At 38.5% G+C, this 16819-nt stretch overlaps 2 protein-coding genes across 2 annotated transcripts in view; one reads left to right on the top strand and one right to left on the bottom strand.

Moving 5' to 3' along the window:
- The first annotated feature begins 186 nt into the window (after positions 1–186).
- NOPCHAP1 (NOP protein chaperone 1) lies at positions 187–3429 on the top strand. The gene is made up of 4 exons (XM_072355511.1): positions 187–397; positions 674–760; positions 871–1007; positions 2397–3429. The coding sequence occupies exons 1-4, from the start codon at positions 328–330 to the stop codon at positions 2577–2579; spliced, it is 477 nt and encodes a 158-aa protein (XP_072211612.1). The 5' UTR covers positions 187–327; the 3' UTR covers positions 2580–3429.
- A 476-nt stretch (positions 3430–3905) lies between these two features.
- The window catches only part of ALDH1L2 (aldehyde dehydrogenase 1 family member L2), a 28694-nt gene continuing 15780 nt past the window's right edge, over positions 3906–16819 (bottom strand). Inside the window, exons 9-23 of the mRNA XM_072330554.1 lie at positions 16596–16687; positions 15700–15847; positions 14824–14943; positions 13533–13660; positions 12373–12523; positions 11606–11676; positions 11292–11397; positions 10853–10940; positions 10012–10105; positions 9667–9763; positions 8777–8875; positions 7932–8097; positions 6635–6740; positions 5397–5596; positions 3906–4638 (exon numbers count right to left, since the gene is read on the bottom strand). Of these exons, the coding sequence (XP_072186655.1) occupies positions 4583–4638; positions 5397–5596; positions 6635–6740; positions 7932–8097; positions 8777–8875; positions 9667–9763; positions 10012–10105; positions 10853–10940; positions 11292–11397; positions 11606–11676; positions 12373–12523; positions 13533–13660; positions 14824–14943; positions 15700–15847; positions 16596–16687 (1722 nt within the window). The 3' untranslated portion in view covers positions 3906–4582. The remainder of the gene's footprint in view (positions 4639–5396; positions 5597–6634; positions 6741–7931; positions 8098–8776; positions 8876–9666; positions 9764–10011; positions 10106–10852; positions 10941–11291; positions 11398–11605; positions 11677–12372; positions 12524–13532; positions 13661–14823; positions 14944–15699; positions 15848–16595; positions 16688–16819) is intronic.

Genomic DNA, 16819 nt, shown 5'->3' with positions numbered 1-16819 from the left:
TCCGGGGCGTTGGGGATGCTGCTGGCGGTGTGCGGCTGTCGGCAGGAGGGACCCACGGATGCTCACACGGGAGCAGACAGAACGCCACGCGTGTGTTTGCCAGGACCTACTGAACTGACGGGAGGCCGAAGGGCACAGTGTGCTGCGGCACATCGTTACCGTGCGTGAGACGTGGCACCGCGGCGCTGAGGGCGAGCAAGCGGAACCCTGCCGCCGCACACGGCCGCCGCAGAGGAAGCGGTCCTCCCGCCCTGCAGGGGGCGCCGCGCCGCCGTGGGCGGAGCAGGGCGAGCGTGCGACCCGCCGCACTTCCGACCGGCGGGGCGCATGGCGGGGGTCGGACAGACGACGGGGCCGGTCGCGTCGCGGGAGCTGCTGGCCGCGGGGCGCCGCGGAGGTGAGCGGGCCGAGGGGCGGCGGGATCGGAGTGCGGGGATACCGCGGGAGAGAGAGCTGCGGGATGGCGACACCGGCCTCGGGAGGGGAGCCGGCCTGTAGCGCAGCCTGAGGGGGCTGCCTGGCCACCGGTACTGTGGTTCGTGCTGCGTTTCTTTGGTATGTCCAGCGTTTAGGTTTGGCATAGAAGGGTGGAGAAGGAGCAGCGGGAGGAAAGCCTCAGAGTTAACATGAGGAGTATGTGGTGGTAAACGTGTAAATACCTGCTTGTTTCTAGGGCTGGAAGAAACGCTACGGATTAGTTCAAAGCCTAGCAGCAAGAAGGCTACGACTTTACAGACAGTTAGGGTGCCAAGGAGTAATGGTAGGTATAACGTTATTACTGGACAACATAAGTGTGTGTCTATGCATGTGTGTGTGTATATATATATACATATATATATATATAATATATGGTAATTATTTTTGTTTCAGTTCTGGACAGAGTGCAGAGCTTTTTACCACAGATGGTGCACGCAAACGATGAGCTAAAAAGAAAGATGGTAACAGCACCAGCTCATCAGTTTGATATTGAAAATCTCGACGGCGCTGCGGAGAAAGTTATAGAAATGGTAAATAATGTGGTTTTGGTTCTGTGAACTACGTTTCGGTGTGATTGAAGTAATCCTCTCATCTTATACTTACGATCGTCACATCAACGTTTTCATTCTGCTTTTAGCTGAAATGATAAGACCACAAGCTCATGGAGGAGAATTTCAGTATGAAAGTGATGTGATAGATGCATGTTCCAGATAAATGTCTTCTGGTCTGCAAACACATGAGAAATGGGGCAGCGAGGCAGTTTGGTCTGCAAGCTCTCAGAGCAACTGCCTGGATGTTGATTAGATCATACAATCATAGAATGGCCTGGGTTGGAAAGGACCACAGTGATCATCCAGTTTCAACCCCCCTGCTGTGTGCAGGGTCACCAGCCACCAGACCAGGCTGTACCAGAGCTACATCCAGCCTGGCCTTGAATGCCTCCAGGGATGGGGCATCCACAGCCTCCTTGGGCAACCTGTACCAGAGCATCACAACCCTCTGTGTGAAGAACTTCCTCCTTATATCTAATGTAAACCTCCCTGTCTCAGTTTAAAACCATTCCCTTTTCTTTTAGATTGTACTCAGCCTACATGCAGTAAGTTGTCAGAAAACAAAATGAATCCTAGAAATGGTGTGTTGTAACGTGCTGATGTGGAATGAGTTGGATTTTCAAAAGATTTTTTCATATGGCAGTGTCTGACAAGTCTTGGCTTTCTAATAAACAAGCCAGGAGATAATAGCATCATGTTATTTGCAGATCATGGGATGCATTTATTTGCACAATGTATGTGTATTTCTGTACTTTGTATATTTCACATTATAAATATTTTGTATAAATATGTATTAGTGTCTTTTGCCTTGCAGCATGCAGGAAGTTTTTGAGGTGAGGATCAGCTGTTCAGGACAGACTTATTCAGAGAGAAAAACAGCCCTTGAAAATTATAGCTCTACTTGTGAAAATATAAGATCACTTTTGATGCAGAAAATTGATTTAGAATACTTTGCAGTAGTTGTAGTGGCTTGAATAATACCAGATTATGCATGTTACATTCATAAATGGATGCATTTACATATGTACCTATAGCATGACCTCTTTATACCCTAAGTGTTTTGAGTTCTTTACTGGATGTCTCTTGCTCATTACATTAAATTTTGATTTAGACTATCAGAGTTAATCTATTTCATCACTCTCTTTTATAAGGATATAAAAATGCCCTTGTATTTGCTTTGGATTATATAATTACAATTTAAACATTTGGCGATCTGTTAATGATATTTGCCTTAATCGTGTTAAACCCAAAAGTCTGACTGTGGTTTTCATGTGGTAGTAGAGTTGATTGATTTGTTTGCTTTATGTTTTACTCAAGTGATGGAAGTACTGAAACGTACTGTTTGTTAACTAAGATCTTTTCTTCCAGAACGTGGCTGTTGTTGAACTGAGTGATTCTGATACAGACGAAGAGAATCTAACCTCAGAAGACGACTCAGAGTCTGAAGATGACCATAAAACTGATGAAGTGACAATAGACAACATTAAATTTCCTAAACCAAAGGGAGAAAAGGGCAAAATAGAAATTTTGGACAGCAAAGTGAATGAGTGAATCCATTTTTATTATACTTAAAAATATATATATATCAAGCAAACCACATTTTCTTACTTTGAAGACTTAGCCCTTAGATGGCCTTGTTTCTCCATGTGCGATTCCCCAGGATCCCGTGAAATGCTACCGTTTACATGGTGGAGAACTCAAGATCCACTCGTGGCTCTGAAGCAAGCCACATCTCTGAAGAATTAAGTCATGTCTTATTCATCAAACAACATGGAAATTCCAAGCTTCCTCAGGAAGTCAGACTAAGAAGGCAGCTACAAGCTGGGACACTTGAGCCAAAAGGTGTACTGCTAAACAGGAAAATTCTTCTTCTCTTGCTTTGTTGAGGGAGGATTTTTGTAGTTTGCTTAAAATAATGTTTTGCATTGAGGGCAGGAAAGAAGTGACAAGGAAAAATCTGTTTTTTATTATGTCTTGGAAAGTGTTAATGTACAATGTCTTTAATATTAAACGTTTCCTTAAAGTACATCAGACCTTGTGTGTATGTTGCACTCATGATAGGAACTGCTGAATACCAAAGCAGCAGCTGAGGCTGTTTCAAGATGAGGTAGCATGGGTAAGGATAACATGTTAATAAGCCATGACTTGAGTTCAACAAAGGGTTACTTATGCTTCTTGGCTTGCACTGGTTAGGTTGCTGCTGTTCCCTGAGCTAGCTCCTATCTGCAGAGTTTGTGTGAATGCCCCTGGTACTTGGGTCAAGCCCAACTCTGTGGTGTTACAGTTACACTAAGCCACGCTTCTCATCTCCTGCTTGATCACATTTCTGCCCTTTCTATGTTATTAATATTTTCTGCTTTGTATTTGCTCAAATATTAAAAAACAATGACTTGAAACCTGCAGTTACGTACACAACTTCCTGCAAACCCAGTACACATTTCTAAAGTTTTCTTTTTAAGACCTATCTCAGTAGTGTTTGTGGTAAGAAATTACAAGGATATATTTCTTTTTACTTTCTTATAAATGGAAGAGGGGCACAGTTGACTAGAATCAGCTGATGAAGTCACAGAATATTTTAAGAAAGAGGAAGAATGAGAATCAGGAGGTGGGACTGCTGTTTTTAATGGTGGCCCAGAGATCAGATTAGGCATTAGGTGGAGGTACAGTGTAGGAAGAGCAAGCAGCCTTAAGTACGGTCTGTTTGTTGGATAAGGTCTTGATCTGTATGGAGAACTTCAAACTGAAGGAAGTTTGAAAGCCAAAGTCTTAACGCAGTCATTTTACAAGAGATTTTCCCATAGGTTTAAAAAAGAAATATGAAATACAAAGTAATAGTCGTGCCACAGAAACCAGTGATAACAGTCCATCTGCACAAAGTGATTTTAATCTTTTAATGTAGCCACTTTTCGGATTGCAGGCTGAGCACACGTTCCATTTCAACAAAGAGATAGAAAATATTTTCAGTAACTTTAGCTTGGTATGCATAGTTAACACGGATGTTGAACTCTGTATGTACTATACAAAGATCATAGTAAGTGCACTTCCTTGCATTGATGTACTTCTTATGGCACAAAGGTTTTCTGTACTGCTGACGAATCACCAGAGCAGAATGTTAAGTTGCTACTGTAAAATTCAAACCAGTTTATAGCAAAAATGACATCATATTTTTGCTCAGTTTTAGAAGAAACCTAAGAACTACGTTTAAAATGTTGGTGTAAATACGGTCACACAAAGAAACAGGCATGTGAGAAGTTTATATTCAGGGGTATTTTTAAAAAATAAGCCAAACTATTAAACTATTTTTGTCTTGTGCTAAGCACTGCTACTCTTGCTGGATCATTGATGCTGTGTCAGGCTAATTCCCAAGTGCTTTTGCCTTTCAATCTTTCAATGAGACTAAAATCTGAACCTGATTTAAAGAAATTACCTATGGGGTGAGTGTGTTTGTTTTTCAGTTGGAGCACTGCAGATGGCATCTCCCAGGCATGGTATTAAGTGCTTCGTGGAGCCTTTAGGATTGAAACTGCCAAGAGTTTACTTTCCAAGTGAGGCTGTTAATATTCCACAGTGACAGCCTTCGTTCTAAGATACTCATGAAGAGCTTCTTCACCTGTGTAAGCACAATAGTAACCAGTTAGAAAAGCGGCGAAAGGAGAGAAAGCTGTCAGAAAAGGGAACTGTATCATTAAAAAAAAATCATAACGTTTTAGAGAGCATTTGAGTCCTTGAGACATGATAAGAAACAAACGGATTTATCTTCCCCTTAAGATTTACAGGACTGGTTTAACAAGAAGAGTCCAAACCCAACAAGTATGGAAAGAAAATGCAGCTGAATTTCAATAAGCCGCCACTTGGGGGGAGTACTGAAGCAGCAGCAACCTCCAGGTGGCAACTTGAGGGGAGCTCAGAGCTGAATTTAAGAATTGGTTTGCCTATGTTAAGTTTCCAGGTAAAATAAACTGCAAATGTTTAATACATACATGCATATATGTATATATATTTCCCTATTGTTAATAATAATTTTGATGAGGGGAAAAAAAAAGGCTGATATTTGCTAGGGATTCCAAAAGCAAAAATCTGTTGTGTTACTGTTAAATGAATATATATATATACACACACACACACACACACACACACATATATATATTCATTTCTTTGCCATGAGGCTATGAGGCTTGATCTGCCCACTCCTGTAATGAAATGAATAATACTGGAGGTACTGAGGCAGGAATTGTAAGGACAGGAAAGGACTTAGATCACTGTAGCTGGAGGAATGTGGGAGATGCAGGAAATGCATCTGTAGTTTTTGGGTAATGTTATTTTCTCATTGATTTGGACTGTCAGTTGAGAAAAGAGAGAACAACTCACCTAAATCTTTCCCAAAGCCAGACTGTTTAAATCCACCAAATGGTGCTGCCACGTCAGTTTTGTTGTATGTATTAATAAAAACTGTTCCAGCTTCCAGCTTTTCACTGAGATAGAGAGCTTTGCTTATATCCTTTGTGAAAACTCCTGAAGCCAAACCATATTCTGTGGTGTTTGCCCGTTGCAGGACTCCATCAATATCCCTATAGGAGAAAATACTGATTTAATTGCTAGGAGGTAAAATAAGCAAGTGCTAGCAAGCTTTGACCTTCAGTTTGATCGAAACATCTTTTCCCATGCTCCTTCTTTTCTCTCAGCTGTTAAAAAGATGCAGTTTATTAAGGACTACTCTCTGTGTTGGTCTGTCTCATTTGTGGAAAATAATACACTTGCTTCAAGCTTGTAAAGCATGTGTTTGCATCTCAGTGTTTAAGATCTATGCTAGGAAATGTCAAAAGGAAGTTGCATTATGCACACTAACTTCACTCAGCTACGTTGAACAACTTGAGGATCAGAAGAATACAAAACGACTTGTAAAGCGGAGCTTGGCAGCACGTTATGAATCAGTTTGCTGAAGTCTGTCAGTTGATGGAGATTAAACACTGAACCTCAGCTCTCCATTGTGACACATCTTTTCAAGCAATGTTCAGATTGCTATTTCCATCCAATCTCAAATTATTTAAAAAAATCCATGTTAAAACTTCAAAAACTTCATATAGTCCCATATCTCCCTATGTAATTCATAGATGTAAAGTGGTATCTGTGCAGTCAGTTCCCACTTCAAACAGCTGTATGAAATTTCTATGTAAGGCTTTTCTATTATCTATCTGTAAAATAATTCCTGTGATGTAAAACAAAAGCTATTAAAACTGGCTGTACACAAAATATACAGAGGGATTTTCATTTTCAGGAGTAATGAGCCAGTCTTAGGCAATGCACAACAGTATGAGGTCTTTTTTGACCACTGGAGAAAATACAGCTTCAACAATGTGATCAAACCTCTGTGTTTTTATCAACTTGAGTAAAGATCATTCATTGAAAATCAAGTCTTATTTAAGAAATGATGCTTGCTTGAGGTTCTCTTCTACCCCCTTGCACATCTGTAACAGCATTTATTCTATACTGGCATGGAAAAGGACACTCATACTAGAGAAGCTCTGAACTTAGCGGTTAGATCTTAGAAGATTAAAGGAACCATCCAACATATTTCATCAGACAGGGTGAAAATGAGGAGACCGTACCCATTTTTAAATTTGGAAATCACCATCACAGGACCAAAAGATTCTTCCTGGGCAATATACATATGGTCTTCAACATCTGTGAATACAGTGGGTTCCATGAAGAAACCTAAACAGAGGATAAAGCAGCATTTAAGCAAAGACAAAATGCTTTGTGGTTTGTGTTATCCAGTGCTTGAGGCCATAGATACACTGAGGCCTGAAAGAGAAAACAGCAAGATTAATATGAAGTAAATGTGATGCATGTGTATAACAGCAGAATGAAGGTTAAAAGAATGAATGGCATTTCTTGATGAGAGCAGTAACACGTGGATCATGTCCACAGCACAAGGCCTGCATGCCAAAAGGCCAGGCCAATCCTCAGGGGCAGATCCTACACTCTGGAAGAAGGAAGGCAGGGTTACATAATGTCAGAGAGACCACTAATTTTCTTGTTACCCGACAAGAAGATAGACATAAATATCTTTATCTTCCAAAAACAAGAAAAAACATGCAACGGGCAGCAAATTTGCCTAAGGTTTATTGAGGTTTATCTCAGACAAAAGCTCACCTGTTCCTTTCTAAGTGGTACAAAAGACCCATCTATAAACTAGTTCACATTATCGCCAATCAATAAATGTCACAGTGTTAAATATCATGTATGAGTGAGTATATTTTAGTGTGAGCAGGTAAAGTCAGCTTCCAGTGTTTTGTATGATCACCTCTTTCTTCCTATCTTTGTTACACTGACTTCTTACAGCTACAAATCTCCACCTGCATTTTCTTTGGGGATGCAGTCATATGTTTTAAAATTTTGATGCAAATGTTTCTTCCCTATTACTAATAAAGGACAGATGTCCATGACAAAATGTTGCTTTTACTCCTTCCTGTTAAACTGGATATATGTAGTCTTTATATAACAAAACAGGCTTTTGATAACAATATCTAATGCAGACTCTTTCCAGACAGCTTAAGTATTCTGTTCATCAAAGTGGATGATTACACTTACAGCTCTTGACAGATCAAGGATATTGCAAAAAAGGCTCCCATGCCTCATAAGCAATGTAAATGAAAGTAAATGTAAAGGAAATGATTGAAAGATACTGCTACAGATGGGAATCCTGATGCATTTTCGTATGTTATATTTCAGTTGCACAGCATTTCTTAATATGAGACTAGAATACTCCATCCTCAAGTGTTTTCTTGGGCTTACCTTCTATACTTTCCATGATGCTGCTGCTCTCTATTAAGCAGCTAAAACAACCACATAGGCTTTTATTTAAAACATAAGAACTTCTAACACCCTTGACCAGTATCTTACCTGGCCTACATACTTGTCTTCCTCCATACACTAAAGTGGCTCCTTCTTTTACTCCAGTTTCACAATACTTCAGCAGCTTTTCCAGATGGGCTTTGTGATTCTGCGGGCCATGATCTGTTGATCTATCAAGTGGGTCACCGATTTTCATCTTTTTTATTTCTTCCACCTATGGGTTACCCAACCAAAACAAAGTTAAATAACAAGTAGTTGTTAAAATGACCACTGATCTTTGTTATTAGTGTTGCAAAGCTTTGTTCAAAAGAGGGATGCAATCTTAAAAGGTGAATGCCCTTCCCCTTCTAAAATGAGGCTGTTTATATGGTCTTGTTTGCTAAGTTCCAGTTACTTCTGAAAGTTTTTGATGCTGTTTGCATGTGATAATTCTCTTACGCTATTATGAAAGCAAGTAAAATGTTAGCTTTTCCCAGGAGTAAATGAGTTACCATAGTAATTTCCTGGGCTAAGCTAGATAAATCAATTGTTCAATGGCTCACTGGGTAACTACTGGATTTTTATCACCAGCTACTCTTCCAGTACTCCTTATGCAACATTTCATAGCAATCTTCAGTCACAGTGACTGAAGTTCAAGTCACTGTTTTCATCTTACTTTCCTAGTGAAACATGAAGTTATCACCGAAGATACAGCATCTACTTCAGTGTCCCTTATCTGTGCATTATTGATGATAATATTTGCCTTCAGTGCCTTTCTTTTGACACTGTAAGATATTCACAAGAAGTAGCAGAGCCTACGGTAAGCAACACCAAAAATAACAAGAAATGCACGAGTCTAGAGCTTTGTGCCATATTAATACATCTGCTTAAACTTTAGTCTTCAACTATCTTACCACTTTTCTAACAAATTCGTCATGTATTGACTCCTCCACGAACAGCCTTCCAGCCGCAATGCAATTTTCTCCTTTGTTGAAATATACTGCTCCCATGCCCTGATCAGGGAAATAAGAAAACACTTGTATTTATATTTTTATAGGCATCCTTTCGTTCATTCTCTTTCTCATTTGCAGACTGCAAAGTTCCAGCTTTCACTTTCCATATATGAGTGCAGACACTCAGACTCTTGTCCTGCCAACAAAAGACGTGGGAAACTTGTAATAATTTCTTTCTGCTTTTGTTGGTTCAGAGAATTAATGGAATTAGCACTTCCTGTAAGCACAGTGTGGGAGACCCTTGTTTGCTTCTTAGTAAGCAAACCATATCTGCTGTCATTTTGAACACCTGAGCAGGAAATAAACTTAAATCTACCAAAATTCTCATTTGCACACTTTATTAATGTACTTTAAGCACATCATGGCTAGTCGGGAAGGTGGATTATGTGATTGATGGTGAATTAATAAGCACTGTGCGATAACAGGGAGTACATTGTGTATTTTAGCTCATTTTCAGGCTTTTCTTTTTGAAGCTTTTTTTCTTGGTTAATAGATTTTGACTGAAATCACTTCTAATATGTTAACTTGGCTGATGAAAATTCTTCCTTGTTGTATTTTCTAATGTATCCTTCTTGTAGTACAAATCTGTATCTTTATGGTGCTTCACAAATAACTTAATTATGCTGACAGAAAGAAACATCCCATAGAAAATGAATCTGTTTTTTAACAGATTTAATGAATCTTCATGCAAGGGCTTCCTGCTGCAGTTTTTGACAATTCAGGAAGAGCGCTGCAATACCGTGAGCATGTACCAGCAAGGCTTTGAATATATTTTACTTCGAACTAGTTACCATTTTTACAGCTTTGTCAAGTTCACAGTCATTGAATATGATCAATGGTGATTTACCGCCAAGTTCAAGAGAAACTTTCTTCAGATTAGTGGCTGCACTGGAAGAAAAGAAAGTGGAAAAAACCCTTTAAACAGCTAATTGCATCATTTCTTTTCAACCATATCTAGTGAAAATGTACAGTATAAACCTCTGCTTCTCAACAGTGACTTAGTAGAATTTGAGATAAATGTAAACAAGCGTACATAGGTATGTTTTTCTACTATGACTACACGAAAAATATTGCTAATAAGGTGCTCAAGAACTGGATTAAGCAGCATTTATTCATGAATCTTATGCTAACAGTACCTCTTCATGATCTCTTTGCCAGTTGGGGTAGAACCAGTGAAGCCAACTTTGCGAACATCTGGATGTTTAGATAAGTGCTGTCCCACTAAGCCACCTGGGATGAGGAAAACACCGTCACTGGACAGTACATACATGATTTTTACTATCCCAGCAACAGCACTGTACACAGAAAGAGCAACATCAATCAAGTAAAATATTAGATTCTTGTTGCTATTTACAGGTTTACTCATAGGACTATGAAAAATCTCATATTAGTTAATTTAAATCACACTGATGAGTCCAAATTCTCCCACCTCTCTTAAAAATTTCTTTCCTAGTTTTCCACTGTATGTGCAATAATATAATTTTAACAGGGTCGGCTTCATACAGTTACATTACCATTTTATTTTTCAGGGGAAAGATGAAAATGATGACCTAAGGCTATGTGGTGTGAACCACAGCTAATTTATAATGACCAAGAAGCATCTTATCAGTTTGCTCTAAGTCTCCCAGTTACATTTAAATACTTCCAAGTGATGATAAGATTAGGAGGAAAAAAAAAAAAATGAAGTCTTATAGGCAAGTGCAACTTGTTTCTCTGTAATACATTCTTTTTTTCAGAGTTTTCATGCTGTTTGTCTGAGCTTGGAAAAGGTGTGGGCTGACAGCTCTTACCACTAGGCAGAGTCAGGTGACATACAGAAATGTCCAATTCTGTTCAGGAAATGTATGACATAGATGCAAGACTACTACCTACGAAGACAAATGAACTTATGTGACAGGCTTTCAAAGATGCAGTGCTAGTATACCAGCTTTAACAGGACCTGCTCTTCATAGAAAAGTGATTTGTTAAATTTTTTACCTGAACCAGGCAGTATATTTATAACACCCTTAGGAAATCCAGCTTTAGCTGAGAGTTCTGCAAACTTCAAGGCAGTCAGAGGTGTGACCTAAGTAGAAACACCTAGGTTAGGTCCACTGTTTTAATGAAATGCATGGTCGTAACTCTTACACTCAGTAGTTCTTCACATTGATGCAATATCCATCATCTTCCTCACAGTACTGACAAATTAATAATGGCACTTTCTTGCAGAAACTGTTCTTGAAAATGAGAGTACTGTTAGAGCAGAATTTAAGATAGTCAGTACCTGGTATAATCACAGTAATTTATATAATTATACCTCCACTTTAAAATATATGACAGGTTAAGCTATGGATGAAATCTGCTAGATGCATGAACTATTCTGTCTGAACAAATACTGGGGAGCCTGAGCCATTTGAACATTCCTTTTAGTTTTTACCTGAGCTGTCTTGAGAACCAGCGTGTTGCCTGCAGCCAAGCATGCTGCACTCTTCCATGCAAGCATCATCAGAGGGTAATTCCAAGGGATAACAATTGCACAGACACTTAAGATTGGGGGGAAAAAAACAACAGAAAAAAAAAACAACAAAAAAACAGAGAAAAATTATATTTTTTACTGCAGCTTTAGAATGATTTTTCTATATGCTCAGGCTGTCACTAAGAAGAAATATACACACACACATATACACACACACACACACACACACACACACACACACACACACACACACATATATATATATATAGAATTACCCTATTGGCTCTTTCTTGGTGAATGTTAGATTATGGTTTGGCCGGGCCTGGTTAATTGGAATTGTAGCACCCTGAAAAAAAAGAAGACAGATAAATACTGGTACCACGTAATCATTCGCTTTTTTAATAAAAACAACTGCAATTTAAGAATGTTTTAGAAAGCCACAGAACAGTCCTCAAAATCAGAAGCATTTGTGCAATGTATGCATCATGGAAAAAGGGAGATGTTTCTACTATAACATTTCCTGCTAAGAGTCCAGTAACCAACTCCTGATTTTCATTTGGTTAACATAAAAGCATGGATAGCAAAACAATGGAAGAACATAAAGTGGGGAACGAATGGAGGAAAGAAAGCTGAATGGTATTCTTGGTTGTGCACCTTAAAGGTACTTCAGGAAATGTTGAACTTGTGCCACTTGCTGTGGTACCAAACAAGCACACCGGCGTTGATCAGGATATAACATATAGCATGAGTCTTTGCACTTAGCAGCATGACTGTAACACAGTGATTCTGCTCTGTGAATGTTCAAGAACTAATTAAGCGTACCACCCAATGACACCTCAACTAACTTCTTAGATATTTGGAGTCAGATCCATATTCTCAAACTGGCAATAGACTGTGCTTTTTGTACTGTCTGGAAGGCTCACTTTAGGTAAAATTCTAATTTTACTTTATTTTTTGATTTCTTGGACACCATATCAGCAAAAAGAAAAAAAACATGTAGAGAAGCATTACCATTGATCGCTTTCTTTACACATTCACTTGCCTGAATTTTGTCACACCATCCAGCAAAGTATCTGAAAGTTTGTACAGACATTCCAATGTGGGTCTTCAAAGCTAAAGTGTAGACAGCTCCTGAATCGATAGACTCTATAGTTGCTAATTCTTCTTGATGTTCTTCCATTAGGTCTGCAAGCCTGTAATCAAACCATTACAAATGCACGTCAAAGAGAAGTGATCTCTAGCCACTAAGCATGTAAAATTGCATTTTATATGGCAAAGACCTGTAACTAAAGTAGCATGGGCAACTGACACAGTGTTGGATATTTCAAAGGCACACTGATGTTCAAAGATACAGATCCTAACATAATGCAAAATGAATTTTGTGTGCCTTAGCACATTAAAAAATCTGGGCTAGTGTCTTTCTAGGCCTCAGGTTCCCTGTCAGTTAGCTCTGTGAAGCACAACAGTGAGGCATACGACTGTCAAAGTGTTTGTGATAAAAACTGTTAATAGTAGCCAAAGGAGTGTCTCTTCACTGTCCCCTGCTCAGCAGAAAGGTATGTTTGCATGAACGGATTTTTACAAGATCTTAAGAGATACATCTGTAAAAATGGACATACATGCAGACAAGGTTTTCCTTAAACTTCTGTCTGTGTTTTGTTACTCAAATGTATAATCAATGCTCTCATGTGATTTTAAGAGGTTAATTAGGTGCATTTTAGATTCCATAAAGAGTATTTAAAACTGGGTTTGGAAACTATTTTTTTCCACTACGTCAATTCTGCTCATTTAAACAATTTGCAGAGATGTGGAAAAATGTTCTTCAATACCTGTTTTAACTGCATCCAGCAGTTAGTGGCTCGGGCATCAGCATTAGTGTGCCAAAGGATAAATACGTCATGTCAAGCACAAAGAAGAAAGTTCCACTTAGTGCATGCCTAATATCTTTTGTAAATGACTCCTTAAGACACAGCAGCTGAGCTAGGGGCTTCAACAGTTCAAACTTCTCCAGTTTGGCACTCAGAAGGTCTAGTTTGAACATAGCCCAGAGGAAAAAAGGACCCTTGTTTGAATTAAGGTGGACTCTGACAGTGGGAATACAAATATCCAACATATTCAGAAAATATGCAACAATTCTTCAGAGGAGCTAAACAATATGATTTAAAAACAAAACAAAACCCATGCAAACTGCCCTTTACATACTTGTACATGAGTCGCCCTCTTTCCCTGGCATTCATTCTTCCCCATTCACCATTTTCAAATGCCTCTTTTGCTGCTGCCACTGCTCTGTCAACGTCAGCCAAGGAAGCAGAAGATACACTGGCAATTACCTGTCACCAGGTAGAAATGCCTTAGCTCAGACAGAACGGCTGGATGCAGAGTGTTACTCTTAACTGGGTATAAGCAAAGAATTGATATAATAGTATAATCAATAATATCATCGAGCCAATCAGCTGTCATGGGTGAGACATGTTGCAAGAAGTTGAGACACAGCTGATGGAGGCAGAACTTGGAAGACAATGTAGGGGCTCTGATTCCTACATCTTTCTTCACAGCAAGGAACTTCATCCCACTGGAAGACACTTTTCTATATGTAAGATCAGCATGGCATTACAGATGTTGAAGGTCTTCATATTATGATCTAATATCCAAATGTAGTAAAACGAGTCCTGAACATTTAATTTCGTAGAAGCTGAGTTTCTGTTACCACAACATATATGTAGTATTTTATTATTGTGTTCTATACAAACATACAATGTAAATCCCAAAACAGAATTGCTATGACTTTTATTCCACTCCAGAATGAGGTACAGAGAAGTGCCACATTCTGGCTTCTGATGACAGTGAAATTTGTGCTATTGATTTTAGCAGAATTCAGTTACTCCAGAAATAAAAGGCATATATGGGCATCAGAATGACTTCTATTAATAATTCTGAGATGCTCAATCAAGATGTGATACTTTTGAGAGGAAAAAGTGGAACAGTATTTTCCTGTTCAAAGTTCATTTTTCTAACTGGGAATTTAATGGGATATTTTAAAGTCACATTTGCCCTGAGACAGATTTGTAGTAAAGTAAAAGCCGAAGTTAATGACTGACAGAAAATACATACAGTATTGTAACAAAAAGTACCTCTTTAGCAACTCAACATTTGTCTGCAAAGATAAGCAGGAATGAGAACAGGGTAAAACACACAGCTGTATGGAGATTAACACACCAGCTGAAGTGGAATTGGGTTATTTTTAATTCACAACTTAACTGAAATGCAAAAAATGTAGAACATATAAATTGAGAACCAAATTTAAATCTAAAATTATTTTGAGAGGTTGCTTAATGTATGGTTTTGAACATGGTGACATTTGGTGCTTTAGATTTTTTTGTAGGCAAAGTAATTGAGATACATTGAAATTGAGAGTTGGACTAGATGATCTCCAGAGGTCCCTTCCAGCCTCTGCAATTGTGTCACTCTGTGATTGTGTTTAAAAATTACTTACTGATCCATCTGTTGGATTTATGGTATCGAATGTTTTTCCATCATCAGCATCGACAAACTGACCATTAATAAAACACTGGTATGGCATATTCACAGTCATGTTGTTCACGTTTTTTGAAACCTAAGAGCAAAATAAATAAGAACTTAATTTACCTTTTTAACAATTAAGGTTTTAATGTAGCTTATCAGGGCTTTGATATGTATACATATGCATATGTTTATAGTCAACATTGAGCCAAATTTTAGGATGTATATATGACTGTTAGGAACAACCAGAAAGGCAAAATTAAACGGAAGTAACATTCTCCATCAACACCACTGCCCACACTCCAAGACAGTTAAGCTGATTTCTGTATTTTTTATTGTTGGATCTCTATGGTTAAACAAATGCTAAACCCTGGTTAAGGCCAGTCCCAGTGGAACTGAAACAGACGTGTAACTTCTAAACTCAAGAAATTCTGACTTGCTTAATGACAAAACACACGATCTTCCCTTTCCTTAGGAGTGAATCAGGCACATTTTGCCTCAGGACAGAAGGCTTGGAATTACTCTGATTGAGGCATTCTGGTAGGATAGTGAAGGGCCAGTAGGAATATCTGTTCACGTGCAAGCTACTCTGTACTTGATCTAGCAGTTTCTAGAACACTGTAAATGACATTACATAAGTAATTCTAATCCAAAATGTCAATATATGAAACTTGAAAAACAGAAGTTACAAAGGAGAGTTTGCATGACCAAACAGTTGCTTTTCCCATTGCATCAAGCAATCCAGTGTCTTATTTCCACCACTTCACCCCTCAAAAAAAACAAAACAAACAAAAAACAACAACAACAACAACAAAAGAATAACCAAAGAAGGGAAAATGACAGGTCTTACATAATCAACAACCAATTCTTCTTCTCCACTCTCTCCTCTGAGTTTTCTGACAGCCATTTGAATAAAGTCTGCAAACTTAGTGGCCATATACACATCTTCATTCTGAAGCTGAAGCCCGCTGTATTTCTGTTTGATCTCTTCCAGCATTCTGAGGATTTTAAGGAAAGAGTAAGCTGAATTACAAATGGAAGAATTATTCGGATAAACAAACCATTAGAAGGTGGAAAGAGGCCAAAACTGGGCACCAGTTTGTATGCATTCGAATATATGTGTATCTTTTTCTCTGAGAATACTTTCTGATAAACATTTGTAAATAAATGATAAGTAGCATATATTGATTTATAAAACTGCATATAAAATGACCCTCACCTATACACAGAGGCAGTTTAGAGCTCTATGGGACTGGTATTTAAGAAGGACATTAATTATATGCCAATCTTATATTATGGCCTATAATATCTGACTTGCAAAAAGAAGTTAACTGAGGTGACCATTAAGCTCTGTGTAGTTGTATGCACAGGTTGAACTACTCCTGTGAATTGCTCCTCCCTCCCTCTGGGGAGTCCTCTGCTCAGCTTCTGAATCAGCCCCCTTGAGATACCTGTCACTGCATGTAGACAGGTTTGGGCACCTACATGCTTTCCTGTGAGGCTGCTGTTCCTGATGTTAAGAGGAACTTCACTTGAATAGAAAGATCAGTAACTCCCAATTTTGGGAATAGAATCCCATCACATTTTCAGAGGTAGATTAAAGGTAGTTAAAGAATACTGGAAAACACACTGGAAAAAATGCATTTATTTTTTAAAATACTATCCACCCTGACTTAAAAGCACCGTGACAATATTGTTTCCATTAACTTTTGCATCATTATTTCCTTCTTCTGAATAGTTTTTTACCTGACAACATGCATAGAGGATGCTCCAGATTTGAAGAAGTCTGTAGAATCTTCTATTACAGGAACATTGCTCAAAATTCCTTTCCAGATAGCCTAATAACATATAAAAATTGTGGAAGCAATAATGAACAATCCTGTAACTGAAAGAAGTATTTATCTAACAATATTTTCTAAGACATCCATGCCTATAAATGCATTATTTCAGAGCATCCTAAAACAGAAAAC

Source organism: Excalfactoria chinensis, chromosome 1 (assembly GCF_039878825.1).
Source record: "Excalfactoria chinensis isolate bCotChi1 chromosome 1, bCotChi1.hap2, whole genome shotgun sequence".
Taxonomy (NCBI): Eukaryota; Metazoa; Chordata; class Aves; order Galliformes; family Phasianidae; genus Excalfactoria; species Excalfactoria chinensis.
Note: the sequence above shows the minus strand (reverse complement) of the source record. Positions and strands in the feature narration are given on the sequence as shown.

What these genes read in the sequence shown, in the direction of transcription:
- NOPCHAP1 (XM_072355511.1), top strand. Translation starts at nt 328, where the DNA reads ATGGCGGGGGTCGGACAGACGACGGGGCCGGTCGCGTCGCGGGAGCTG. An exon ending in GGCCGCGGGGCGCCGCGGAG is followed by an intron (nt 398 to 673) that starts GTGAGCGGGCCG and finishes GCTTGTTTCTAG; the next exon opens with GGCTGGAAGAAACGCTACGG. An exon ending in CGGAGAAAGTTATAGAAATG is followed by an intron (nt 1,008 to 2,396) that starts GTAAATAATGTG and finishes CTTTTCTTCCAG; the next exon opens with AACGTGGCTGTTGTTGAACT.